Genomic DNA, 14,748 nt, shown 5'->3' on the forward strand with positions numbered 1-14,748 from the left:
ACATTTGTATTGTCCAAAATGGATGATGCAAGTTCAAGGTGAACAAAAATGTGCAAATCCATATTGATATCAATGCTGCTGCTTAGAACAGTAATCGTCTCTCATCAAGAATCAAGCACTGATAGTGGTATATGCTGAAGAAGTTAACAATGAGCATAACTTATGATACAAATAAGTTGCAGTATTAGTCAGAATCAATGGAATGTACAAGTATTTGTTGAGGAAGGAGTCTCGTACTTCCATACATGCAAACATCTCCAGTAATAATGCTGGATTAGAAGAATGGGATACAGATATTTAATGTTGTCTTTAAATCAGATGAAGTGATTGTGTGTGTTGATTCCTTTTTATTGCCAAAACAAAATAAAGTGTTAACATGCTAAAAAGTATGCTTTGGTTTGATGCGTTATTCCTGATATAAGGTTACTAGAGCTGAACTGAACGTTTGACATGTGTGATGTATTAGTCGCATTTTAAAGGTTAGTGGAGCTTGTTCTAAGAGGGATGTAATGATAGAAAAGTGTAACCTATGCAAATAACATATATGTATTGGATCTCCTGTTGAGTTTCTGAATGGCATTTCAGCTGCTAAACGAGACAGCTAATCAGTAATGTGATGATACAAAGAGTTTCTCTGTCACATATAAGGAGGGGACAGAAAATCCATAATTCATACTAGTAATACAGTAGTTAAGGATCAGCCACAGCCACTGGCTGAAAGACAAAACAATACTTTCATAAATTTAAGTTAATAAAGACATACCAAAACCAACTTCTCTCAGCTACTGCACTGTTGTCTACCATGACTAAGACTAGTATGCTGTTTGAATGTAATTGAAGACTAATTAAGTATTTCAGTTACTAGCAAATATTTTAGGTGAGATTTCAGTAGTAGGTATTAGCTTTATTCTCAGTGTGATTTTATTCATTCTGCACACCGATAACATTTATAGTAAAATCATAGCAATCTTGTCACAAATGTAGCATCTTATTATTCACACTAGTCACACATTAATGAAATCTGAATGTTGATACAACCCAAATAGTGAACTACTCACAATTGTATTGTTTCTTAAATACTGTAGCATGTTTGGTAGGAAAGTCACCATTTAAATGGACCATTTGTCATTGAAATATTTCATGTTCTTCAAAACAAAAAAGAAACAGGCATATAAATTTACTAGACAATATCATTTAGGGCAGTAACATGATAATGCAGATAGACAACATCACCATGAGACTAAAACTTATTGAAGCAGCAGTAACAAATCATGCAGGTAGCTGGGTCCCTAGCCATCAACTAGAAGCTCCAGAAAGGACATCTGAGGACCAAGCTTTATTGCAAGTTGCTATCCAGGAAGATGAAGAAGAGTTTTGTATGTTACTCAGATGATAAAATCATTATAACAAAATAAGAAAAAAACACCTGATGACAGTTTTCAGTTCTCATTTGCAAAACATAGTTAGATATCACTAGGATAAACCAAAAACACCATACTGGTAATCAATAAGCGTAGTTATTGTAAATTACTTTTACAGATAAAGCAGTGATTTACATTACATATGAGATAACTAAAGAGTGAATAACATGATGTGGAGCATCTGAAGAGCTTCACACCAATAAAAGGAGGAAATTCTTAAATCAGGTATGTGCAAAATTTTGTTGAGTTTGGTGTGGTGAAGATGTCAATATTACTCCATAATCAGACTGAAATTTTGGCTGATTTTGTTATTTGCTGGAGTACCTGTCCACTAGATGGAAGTTCCATGAATTCATTAATTAAAGGTTATTTAAGGAGATGAAAAGTTGTTTTCTTTATATGTAATTGTAAAAAAACTGCAAAACAAAATGCAAAACCACAAGTTTGCATGTACTTTTGCATGGACTCAGTAAGCCTTCATGCCACATATGGTGAACATTCAGCAACAGGGAAAGAAATAGGGTTAAAATCACCAAAATGCCCACAAAACCATAAAATGCAAAACTGAATATTTTTCTTTTTCTTCTGGACTCAGTGAACCTCCACATTAATTTTGATGAAGATCCACCCACACCCTGTGAAGTAGGTAAGAACATACAACAGACAGTACTATGTTACATATTACGTTTTAAGACAGCCTAAAACTGAGTAAAATTGCAATCAGTATGTCAGTATGTATCAAACTTATATTTGTCAACAAGGTAGAAAACTGTGTATCATTCTTAATGCAAATATATTTTAATATAATAAATAATAATACATTTTATAATAACAGTTATTACAAATAGATATGTGTAAAAAAAGTTTCCAAACTTACAAACAATGTTGAGTTTATTCTCTGGTCTGGAACTGGATATATTATCAAGGGTTTATGATGCATGAATTAATTATGAATTGATATTGGTATAATTCACTTAATGGGGAGCTACCTACCTGTTTGTTGATCAAGCAGATAATGTTATACATGGATGTTTATGAAACAAATGTGATCAATGAATAAGGTATTTTACATAAAACAGTTTTATTTTATCTTTATTAAACTGTTATCTGTCATAACTATAATTATATGGTGTAGCAGTTTGCTACATCACCTGGCTGCCTGTGCAGTATATACCATTATGCTCAATCAACATTGAGAATAGCAACTGGCACAACTTAAACTCAGTTGTTATTTGGTTACTGATCTTTTGAATGACAACTTCCTATCAGATGCAACTTTTTTTGTCATGGTAGATAGGTTGGCAATTTTTAAGAGGGGCTACTGTATATATATAATGGAACATTCTTTTAAACACAATAAAAAAATCTAGTTTTAATTTTCTCTTATACTTTTACTCGCTATTTTCTTTATGTTGGAGCTTGTATGAGCAGATGAGAAAAAGTGTGCATTTAGAACAACACAGAGACAAAAACTACAGTTATATTAAAATAACTCTGTTTAGCACATCTATATTATTTTAGACATGCAATAGAAAAATGAGAAATTTTAAGGCAAAAGGAAATATTTTAGTAACTTTTTAAAAATAGTTTCAAAAGAAAATTTCAAAAAAATTCACAAACTAATTACAGCTTTGTATTTGTTTTCTGTATTTATTTTGACCACGTTAGTGCTTTGCTTGGTTAGGTTTACCATAACTCATTCAAAATACCTTCTATTATATTACTTACAAAAATAAGGTTACAAATAAAATTAGCCATAATAGTAACTGTGCACTATTACAGCTACAGATACTCTGAAGTTATGTCTGAAAGCAAGATGTGATTTGAAAGTTTATTGATTTATATATTTTTTCTCATTTTTACATAGTCCCATTTACACGACCTATACCTCCAAGTTTGGAAATTGCTTTACCATTAATAGTGACTGGACATCTATAGCTGTAGCCAGGAATTCAAGTAAAATGTCCAGATTAAGTAAGTTGAACATTATACTCTCAGTCTAAGGGCTGAATGTTTGAATCGCATCACAAAATGTATCCACACTTTCAGCCATGGGGGAATGATAATGTGAGTAGCTCAAAAGCTGGCTAGTGCAGATAGTCAACAAGTAACTCTGCACAAAATTTTACAAACAAACAGTATCTTCAAGAGATGAAACACATTAATTTCATGTGCATTAGTGTAGTCACTGTAGTGTTATAAAAGACCAAAAGAATATTTTTTACTAATTACCCCTCCAAGAAAACAAATAAAATTGATTTACTTAATTTCTTTCTTTGTTTTCTAAAGCAAAGCCACACTAAACTATCTTTTGTGTCTACCATGAGCAACTGAACCTTCGAGTTTAATGTTGTAAGTCCATAAACTAACAAGTATCCCATCAGGGAGCTACCTTATTTCAAACACTGCATAATTTTAATTTATCAGCTAAATATTTACATTTTCAAATTTGTTTTTGGTTTTCCACCTTCCCTTAAACTGTATATATATAAATCATTTGAAATATAATGATGAAGATGCAATGATGTGTTTCCTGCAGAATGTTTATCGTAAATGTCGGATGACATACATATATTACCTTTTATTATGAGATTACAGATAAACTGATGCCAACAATAAAAATATTTCATACAGAAAAGGTATTAAATAAAATTTTAAGTATATTTCAATTGTTTTAAGATTGTCATAGCAAGAAGGCCAAATTTCTGGAAATGTAAAGATAGTATTAAGCTAAGTAAATTAAAATAGTTTTTAATTTCATTTTGGTTTTGAAACAGTTGCCACTCATTCTACACAACAATCCTGTTGTCCTATGGAAATGTGTATTTTAGTTGTGGGCTTTAAACTAGTAAATATTACCACATCTAGGAGCCAAAATCTTTATTGTTCCAGATAATCTTGCATATAAATCCAATATAATAGATATTAAGTCTTCAGGTTTAACCTCAAAACTATATTTTTAACTGGGACAAAAGTATATTTAAAGCCATACTGTAAAAGGCTGTGAATACTTGCAGTATATCATCGACATTTCAAGTGATGACTAACAAACAGTTTGATTAGAAAAAAAAATTACATGTTAAATGCCAAAAATTACTAAACCTTTCATTCCAATTGTTAATAATAAGTAGTTATATACTAAATGATGCTATATCTGAAAATCACAGGTTGAAATATTAATGTTTCTTTCATACATCTAGTGGCAGTAGTACTATAAACACAAGGTAGTGCAACAAATAAATATGTTTATTCTGAATCAACAACTGATTTCTATAATATATGAAAAAAATACTCATTAAACATTTTCTCCAAATGTTGCTAACATTCTCACTACACATATATCATTACAGTTAATTAATATCTTTATTGTTTTGTAATACATATTGTGTGAAGCCTAGTGGTTCAGTACTTAAGTCTGATGTACTTAAAAAACAAAGAAACATAAGACTTAGTGCCATTGATTATTTGTATGTTTATGTAGGTTCAAAATGTGCCACATTATGATATCTTTACCAGAACATAGAGAGAGGGTTGTGTCTGCTAAAATAAATTAAAGTTAGTCATACTTACTTCTTTAATGTAAATCAACCTTTTCCCTTCTAAAAGACATTTAAACTGGCCTGCCAGAAGTCATTTACCTGTACAGTTAATGTTTTGCTGTTTCTATTACATACTTTGTCTGTGAATGTACTAAAACCAATTGTTATGGAAAAGTTTTATGCTCATTAAAAATTACATATTCCACCAAGTTGTTTGAATATAAATTACAGAGAATAGATTTTAATGAAACTAATGTCAGTATAAATCATTTTGAGCTACCAATTTTCAAGTGGAGTGTTTAAATGTTTTTAAAGATGAATATAATATATTGGAAATGTACTTAGAACTACATGTTTTTCTTTTATATACAATACAAAGGGCTAGAATGCACAGACTGGCCTCAAGGTACTATCACTTACAAAATAGTAAACCAATTACTCACACTACAAGTGATTACAGATTCTCATTGATGATAAAATGAATATGCCACTAAAGGTAATAGTACCCGTACCAGGATTGAGGATCATTATCTACTTGATGTGTATATATTTGAAAACACACTGATGAAGTAGAGGAAGCAGAAGAGTGTACATTTAACAATAAGTTAAGTACTGATTGTAAATTTGTAACTAAACATTTAAAACTCTTCAGTATTCGATATAGAGGCACATTATTTTGATTTATAAATTAAAATAATTGATAAAGATATCAATATAAATATTTTTAATAAAGAAAAATATTTTATTTTTCCAATATATGAATTACCCTCTTTTAATAGAAATATACCATACCCCTCTGTTATAAGCAATACAACTTTAAAGAACCCTTTCAATTGGTGCAGCATTATTTTTAATTATGGCTTGTTTTTGTTTCTAACAAACTAACATTAGTCAGAGGTTTAGGTTTGCTGTTTTTAACACAGTTCTTCCTTTTGATTTTGTTTATTTTAGTTTACTTATCTCTTCAGTGTTAATATTCTCTTGTTTTCTATAATATATACACATAACATATTATATCTCTTGGAAGGTTGCATTTATTTCTTCATATAAGACTTCTAAACATTTGAACTAGAGATTGTGAAAGTACAAGGAATCCAGTGTGTTAAGAAGGGAAAAATAAAATAAAATAAGAGGAAATGCAGTTCTGAAAACCAAACAGATAATATAGGGTATCAACACCTTTAAAGAATACAGAACATACTGCAAGATCAAATATCTAGATTGATGTGGTAATTATATTTTTGTGGATAATTTAGCTAGTGAATGTGTTTTCTATATATGAAAATCATTAAAGAATATTATTGATCAAACATAAAAATCCAACAAATCAAGGATTAAAAAACTAACAATATTGTTAGAAGCATCACTTAAACATTGGTTTAACCTTTCATTGTTTCATCAGTCCTTACAAAGGGAATTTAGAACAGAAATATTGTTGAACTTCTTATGTTGGTGAGAAGAAAAATCAGTGTACCAAACTTTATCCAAAATAACTCTAGAAGAAATGAAGTTTTGTAGAACTGAGCAAATATAAAGGAAAATAAAATGTGAGTGTCAATAATATAGGCACAGGTTAAGTTTGTATGTATTACTGACTTGGTTTTTAGAGTATATCATGTGTGAAATACACTTATGTGCTGATTAAAGGATGTTTGGCTCTGTGCATATAAGTATACCAAGAGAAAGATAGTTGAATCAAAAGCTGATGAAATTACACTCTGCAGGCTAATCTTAATATTACCTTGCCAATTACTTGGGTGACAAACGTGATAGGATAATATCTGTGATGTATATAACACAAGTACTGAAGAATTTCAAGTATTATTTCATATTAATAGGGTACTAGTGTCAAAATTTAATTATCAACAATATGAAGCAAAGCCGGCATATGGATAGGTAAGGGCAGGACCTCATCAGGAAAGTTATCAGCTATTCCAAGCTCCTGCCAAACATTAGCCTAATTTAAATTTATAGTTGGCTCAACCATATACCTCCTCCCCTGCCATCAAGTTAAAATATGCTATAGTCAGGACTAATTTCTAGTTTAACTGTTTGGTATAAGGAGGTTATTATTATTAATAGATTGTTTATATTTTTATATATGACATATATTTGATATAAATTGAAGAATTTAGATCGCTGTTTTTCTGATAAAGTCAAGTTGGTACTGAATACATATAATGTACCACATTCTGCTAATATTTGGCTAAAATTGTAGTTTTATCATCTTTCTTGCCAACAAGTTAAAATTAAAAGTGCTCTCCAAATCCTGGGATACAAATTATCATATTGTACATAATTATCTATTTGAAATTTTACCAGATAATTTTAGGGTGTTGTAAATTATGTGTACGAAAGAATGGTTTCATATATGCTCATTCCTAAAAAACATGTAACACTTTGTATATCTAAATGTGTAAAAATTAGGCAGGTTTTTTTTTATCTTGACTTTCTACCCTTAGGATACTAACTTGTAATTTTACTCCATAATATCATGCATGTAAAGTTGTATTATCATTTAATATTAATAACTTATGTTAGTAAACAAACAAACTTTGAGATTTTAAGGAAATACAATTGCAGTTTATTTCATTATATATGTAAAACACTGATTTAATATGCTCAGAAGTAACAGACGTGTATGTCTCTCAATTATATAAGTCATGTACTCTTATGTACTCATCAACCAATTGTTCAGCAGTGAGTCTGATTGCTTATAACACTAAGAGTTGGGTTTTGATTCCCATGGTTGGCACAACACAGAACTTCGACTGTTTTGTTTTGTACTTAGTAAGAAACAAATTTACGTATTTTTGGTAACTGTAAAAATGGCTAAGTACTTTTTTAATATTTATATCTTATTCTAAGAATAAACATATAAGCATGCAGTTTTAGCCAAAAATTATTGTGATATATGTGTGAAAAGAGAATATTTGTAATTTTTAGTTCTAATCTATGCATAACATTAATTATATTTGAAAATTAGTGTCATTTTAAAATAGAGTGTACAGAACATAAACTTCTAAATTACAACAAGATATTTCTGTTCACATACTTAGCTATTCTTGTTCAGTGCTAATTTTTATTTGTAAAAATTTTTTTTCACATTCCACAAGCCTTTTGCTCCCACACACTCCTCAATTCACGTAATTTAACTGATTCTCTCGTGTAAATTATCATTCGACAAACCTCCACAAGTAGAAGTGCTCATGCGAGTTGACTTTCGTTGGCCTTGATTTAAGTTTGGCATTATGCACTTTAAAGTATGGTCTGTTGACTTGGGAAAGATAAGCCTTTATATTGTTATGATTTTTGAATATATTACAGTTAATATTATTATCTCTAATTATTCGGATTCAATAACATTAGTTTAGTTAAGCTGCCCTGTACTTGCACGTAAGTTCAGGTTTGAAATTAGAGCTTATAATGTTCTTTGTTCTATAATGTTATATTTTGCTTAACATGGGTCTTTCTGACTTTAAGATTACTTGTAATTCTTTTTATTTGTTTGTCATAAATTAGTTTAACTGTATTATTTTTGATTTAAAATGTTACATCTCATACATATGTTATTGTTAATACACACTTACTTAATTTTACAATGTAACATCTATTTTATTTTTATTATTATTTATCTTTTATACTTTCTCATTTTTGTTTGTTTGTTTTTGAAATTCACGCAAAACTACACAAGGGCTATCAGCGCTAGCAATACCTAATCTAGAAGTGTAAGACTAAACGAAAGACAGCGAGTCATTATTACCCACCACCATTTCTTGGGCTACTCTGTTACCAATGAATATTGGGATTGGCCATTACATTATAATGCTCCCACAGCTGAAAGGACAAGCATGTTTGGTGTGATGGGGATTCAATTCCACGACCCTCAGTTTATGAGTAGAGTGCCTTAATCACTACTTTCTCATATTAATCTTGTTTATGTAGACCCAGGATTCAAACATACTTCTGATATTGTAGGTATCATTGTTAAGTTATAGTTTTTAAATTAGAACTGCACAATTTGACTAGGCTTAACAAGTGTCTGTTATTTTTGGTGTACTTGTAGTTCATTTTATGTGTAAGTTTGCTAATTAGGTAAAATATTCTTTTTTTTCAACACATTAAATCTTATGTTTGTTTATTTCATTAAACAGTTCCTTAAATTTACATTACTCTGACTTTTTTATTTTTGTGATTCTTATTGTATTTTTTACAATTATTTTAGTTTGTGGTCTGCCCTACCTTCTCTCAGTATAGCTTGCTTTCCTCCTACAACTTCTGAACTAATTGAGGATGAGCTATATTTTGTCAGTTTTTCTCCACCTGATTATAGCTTGCCTTCCCAAGTATCTTCTGTGGAATCTGATAGGTCCATCTCAGCCTTTTTTCAGATAATCAGTGATGTCGAGAAAACCCACTTGTAGAGAAATATATATGTAAAAAACTGCTCGATTGGGTTGAGAAAATTTTTTACGTAGAGGAGTGAACAACGTTTTGACCTTCTTCGGTCATTGTCAGGTTCACAAAGAAAGAGAGAGGTAACTGACCAGAAGCTGACCACATGTTTGAAAGAGGTTGTATAATGAATGTCAGAATGTAGAGGGTGGGCTTTAATGTTGAATATACAATTTTATATTATTTATTTATTATTATTATTATTTATTACATTATATTTTAATATAGATATAAAGGTGTTCCTTTGTATTGGTTTATTTTGGGCTTAAGTTGTTGTAAAAGTAAGGCTTCTTTAATTTTGCCTTTGTTTATGTTTGTTTCTTTATTTAGTATTTGAGTGTTTTCTATGGTTATGTTGTGTTTATTTGACTTACAGTGTTCGAACACGTGTGAAGGTGACTTTTCATCTTCTTTAAATCTGGTTTCCATTTTTCTACTTGTTTCTCCAATATAGAAGTGGCAGTTATCACATTGTATTTTATAAATGATGTTGGTGTGATGTTTGTCAGTGTAGTTTTTACATAGTATAGACCTCAGTTTTGTGCCTGGTTTTTGAGTAAATTTGGTATTAACTGGAATGTCTTATTTTGTTACTAGTTTTTGCCAAATGTTGGTTATTTTTCTGCTGATGTCGGGAATATATGGTATGCAGCAGTATATGGTTTCGTGATCTTTTGATACGTGAGATATATATATACTTTTGTTGGTTGATTTTGCTTTATGTCTAGGTGTGTGCGTATAATGTTTTCTTCGGTTTGTGGAGGAAACGTATTGATGTTGATGAAGTATTGTTTTATTTTGTCTAATTCATCGTTAATTTTATCTGGTGAGCATAGTTTTATGGCTGTGTTTATTTGGTTTCTTAGTATGTTGAGTTTTTGTTTTGTTTCATGTGCTGAGTCCGAATGAATGTATAGTCCAGAATAATAATAATAAAAATAAATAAATAATATAAAATTGTATATTCAACATCTAAGCCCGCCCTCTACATTCCGACACTCATTACACAACCCCTTTCAAACATGTGGTCAGCTTCTAGTCACTTACCCCTCTCTTTCTTTGTGAACCTGACGATGACCGAAGAAGGTCGAAATGTTGTTCACTCCTCTACGTAAAAAATTTTCTCAACCCAAACGAGCCGTTTTTACATATATATTTCTTTTTTCAAATAGTTTTTCCTTCTCTTTCTCCAGATGTTGTTTTATGATGAAAATATTTGTCTTTTGGGATAGAATACTTGCATATCTTGCTCTCTATTGACGGTGGTTTGATTTTTCTTAGCTTACCATCAGGCAAATTCTCATTTTGGTTCTATGTACTTAGAATCTCTGTCATCTGTATGAGGACCAGCCTTTGTTAATCCTATCCATTTCATCACCCACATAGTTTTCCAGATTCATCTTACATTATCGACTCTTTAAAAGGAAATGTCTACACAGAACCTCCTTTTTTAAGCTTTCTGCCTATATCTAAGGGATTTTTGTGGGATACTGTTTTCTGCTTTCCTTCATATTGGGTGCTTGCCATTTTTAGTTCTTTCTCTTCAATATGGTATTTTGGGAGATTTTCTGTGGTGGGACACTGTCTTGTATTATATTATACCACATACTTCTGATAAGGACTTATAGTCAGCTACATTTTTCCATTGGTTCATCTTTATTCATGTTGTATATCCAGCACCATTTCTATCCCTTACGTGTTCAACCTACAGTTTTGTCCAGTCTCTATCTATGCGTAATGCTGATTGGAGTTCTGGATCGATCAGCTCTCCCTCAATCACTTCTTGCTTCTCACCCATTTTGAATATGTTGTCTTTGAAAACAGTTGTATTGCCAATTTCTGTTGGACTGAGAATGCCCACAGTTCACATACTTATTTTTAACTTCTTTGAATGCTATCTTATGTTATTTCATCATGCAAATTGGAACCAATTTATGCCTTGCCATTCAGACTTGATTTGGTTTAATATGACTTTTATCAGGTGGTCTGTGTTTTACCTGACTTTATTATTTTTGGGATTTTACTAACACCACTACTTAGACATCTGGCTTTGGTTAGCTCCTTCTGCACAGGAGTGGTTATACCATAATCATCTGCTTCTTACACAAACAGCTTGCATGGTTGCATTTTCCAGTTAACAGCTTAGATGGTTTGATTTTCTACTTGGATAAGTTTTTCCTGTTATCAACCTAATATTCTTATCTTTATAAGGACCATCCATTTTTCTCCTTCAAAGTATTCAATGGAACTTTCTGTTATCCATGCTACTATGATTTACTATTTTACTGCTGGCAAGGTTCAAATACATTGGGAGATGTGGCTTCTATGGAACACTTCTTCCTTTGGATTTGACACATTTCCAATCTTTTCAGAAAAATTTGCTAGATTTCCTTTGGGTTCTAATAATTTTCTTTCTTTATTCTTCATCTATATGGATTATTAGTTGAATATATCTTCCATGCCCTTGAATTTACCGATCCATTTACGTCATCCAGATTTGTATCTCTTTCCTGATGCTCATCTCCAAAGGTGATAGGTGCGAGTCAAACAGCAAGAGGCTTCAGGACAGTGGTCTGGGGTTGAAAGGTCTTACCATGCTAACACCCAGGCACTTTAAGCAGTTTAATGTGCTTTAGTTCATGCTCTTCCTGTTATTCAGATTTGACTGATGTTTCATTCCAATTATTTGATGGTGGTGGATCATGTTCCCTTTGTGGTAGACAGTGGATCTCCCTTTTGGAGCCTACACATTTGACATACATTTTCAGGCAGTTCACATTCCAGGTGCTTTCATCCTCCCAGCTTGTCTAATACCATTTATAAACATTTATCTTTCCTAGGAGATTAAAGAGAATGAAGAGATGCTGAGGATCTCTAGGATTTTCTGAAGATTCATTTCAATTTTGGTTGTTGATATTCCACTTGTCCATGGTTATATTTTCAAAAGCAAGATTAGGATAAATGTTGAAAGTATTCTTCATTGTATGGGACTATAGGTAGATCATTGTAGATGTAAGAACATCTTTATTTGACTTGAGTATAGCAAAAATATCAGTCATGAATGCCAATAAAAACTCGTCAAACATTGCATTTTGTATACTTTTTTATGATGGCTTTGGAAGTAAACATCTTTTAATTTTTAGAATTTTTTTATCAGTAGCTAACTATCAGTTAAAAGGATTGGCAAGTTTGAAAAGCAAATAACCAATTCTAAAATAAGTAGAATTAATTAAAAGTTATGTAACTTGTAAGTAATGTTTTGAATGTTTTAATTTATGATTAGGTAGAGTGCACATGAATAAGATCAACAAACTTAAGGTAATTGTATCATATAGACATGGTATATTAGTTATGAATACGAGTAAGCAGTTAAGTTATTCATGAAATACTTATTGAGAGGTTATTAGGTAGTGAATGAAAAGTTAATAGGATGAAATATTCAGTGTATTAATGATCTAACAGTTGTTGATCAGGTAAAATTATTCAGTGAGATTATTTGTTTCTTTTTGTTACCATTTGTTATCAACCAAGGAGATTCCTGTTAGATGTTATTACTGCATTTGGCCTACAGCAGTTTCAGACTACGTTGAAAAGTTAAAAGTTTGTTTGTAAAATTAGGCCTACAGTTTGTGTTAAAATAAATGCAATGATAATCCTCACTAATGAAAAAATAAAGTAATTTATTGTTATTATGTGAACTGAACTTGGCATTATTTTGCCAAATAACTGAAATAAACCTGTTCAGCAGTTGAATACATCACAACCGTATAAATTAAATAATACAAATTATATGTAATATCTCATAAAGTACAGCATATTCTGTTGAAAAATAGGTTCTATTTTTGTACGAGTTAACTGTAAATTCTAAATTTATTTGTAAATATATACACATAGATATTTTCTGTTTTCTTATTACTAGGTGAGGGTATCTGTTACTTCAGCAAAAATTACATAAAGGAGGAATATTAGATAATATTACCCATATTTATGTTCACTCTTATTAAATCCCTAATGAAATAATTTGATGCTATTACATACCCTGCTGTGTGGAATGTAAGACTGACTCATTCAACTGATTAATACTTGAATATTTATGTTAAATGCTAAGTCTTTAGAAAAATAGAAGTGTGCTCCATTTAAAGAGTGTTTTTTTAAATCCTTCTTGGCAGAAACCCTGAAATACAAGTTTCTGTATATAAAACAATCTTTAGTTACCATACAAAAAAAAATTAGTGACTTAGGCAGCCAACTCTGGGTGACGGATGCTAACACACATAGATGGCTACTTTATAGATTGAATTTATAATAACATCACACACACACACATCACACCCACATTTATATAATGGCTACACTTTTATCTTGAAAAATTAGTACTTTTCTTTACCATGAGAAAAAACAACAACAAAACATGAGTGATTTAGGCTAGTTTCATTGAAATAACTAGTGACTGTTTCTGTGTAAAATGAATAAGTACTTCATTGCCTGTTGTAACTAGTGAATTTTTTGTTTATTCTAGGAAGAGTCAATGGGATTTATATGCATTTTTACTTATATCTGGACCCAAACATCAGTTATTCAAGAAACACTGGTGCAGTTATTACATTTAGCTCACCAGATTCAGTACCTGATTTAGTAAATGGTGTATACAGTTTGAAGAATGGGGATGAATACACATTTTTTATGTCTCAGGTAAGTAATAATTATCTATAAAAAGTTGTTTGTTGAAGTTTATTAGTTGTATAAACATCAAAATTTGTTCATTTAATTACCTTGTGAACACTCTAGATAAGGGTTTCCAAACTTTGCAAACCAGTGGACCTCTTTCAACTTCTTTACTGTATTGGCAGATCACCTTCCTTTAAAAATAGTTTTTATCAGTAATATCATATGTAACTGATGTAACATATGCATATTTTCTTACCTTTACAACTTGATTCTAATTTCAAGATTATGGCAATGAAAAGAGATTTAAATATGGAAAAGTTATCAAAAAATCTTATGACTTTAATGTGAAGGACAATACTGCTTTTCTGAAACAATCTTGTGAATTTCTGAGTTAATGTCTGACAATTTCAAACAAAGATCCATAGTTACCATTAATTTTTACAGTAACATTGTAACAGGGTCATAGGCTGACTTCAAAAAAATATTTCATGTGAGGATGCAGTGGGTGAATGGAGCACACAGGTACTAACTCGAGGTTTTACTGTTAAAATAAGGAGACTCAAGACTAAGACTTCCAATAACACTTTTATTTAAGTAATCAAACCACTCATTATGTTAATAGAGTTAAAATGATTGCCTATGATAAACATGAATATAGATAAATT

The 14,748-nt window shown here is 30.8% G+C and overlaps 1 protein-coding gene across 1 annotated transcript in view; it reads left to right on the forward strand.

Annotated features, from left to right (window-relative positions):
- The window catches only part of LOC143253349 (degenerin-like protein unc-105), a 58,692-nt gene that overhangs the window by 14,037 nt on the left and 29,907 nt on the right, over window positions 1-14,748 (forward strand). Inside the window, exons 3-4 of the mRNA XM_076507092.1 lie at window positions 3,289-3,395; window positions 13,935-14,107. Of these exons, the coding sequence (XP_076363207.1) occupies window positions 3,289-3,395; window positions 13,935-14,107 (280 nt within the window). The remainder of the gene's footprint in view (window positions 1-3,288; window positions 3,396-13,934; window positions 14,108-14,748) is intronic.

Source organism: Tachypleus tridentatus, chromosome 6 (genome assembly GCF_004210375.1).
Source record: "Tachypleus tridentatus isolate NWPU-2018 chromosome 6, ASM421037v1, whole genome shotgun sequence".
Taxonomy (NCBI): domain Eukaryota; kingdom Metazoa; phylum Arthropoda; class Merostomata; order Xiphosura; family Limulidae; genus Tachypleus; species Tachypleus tridentatus.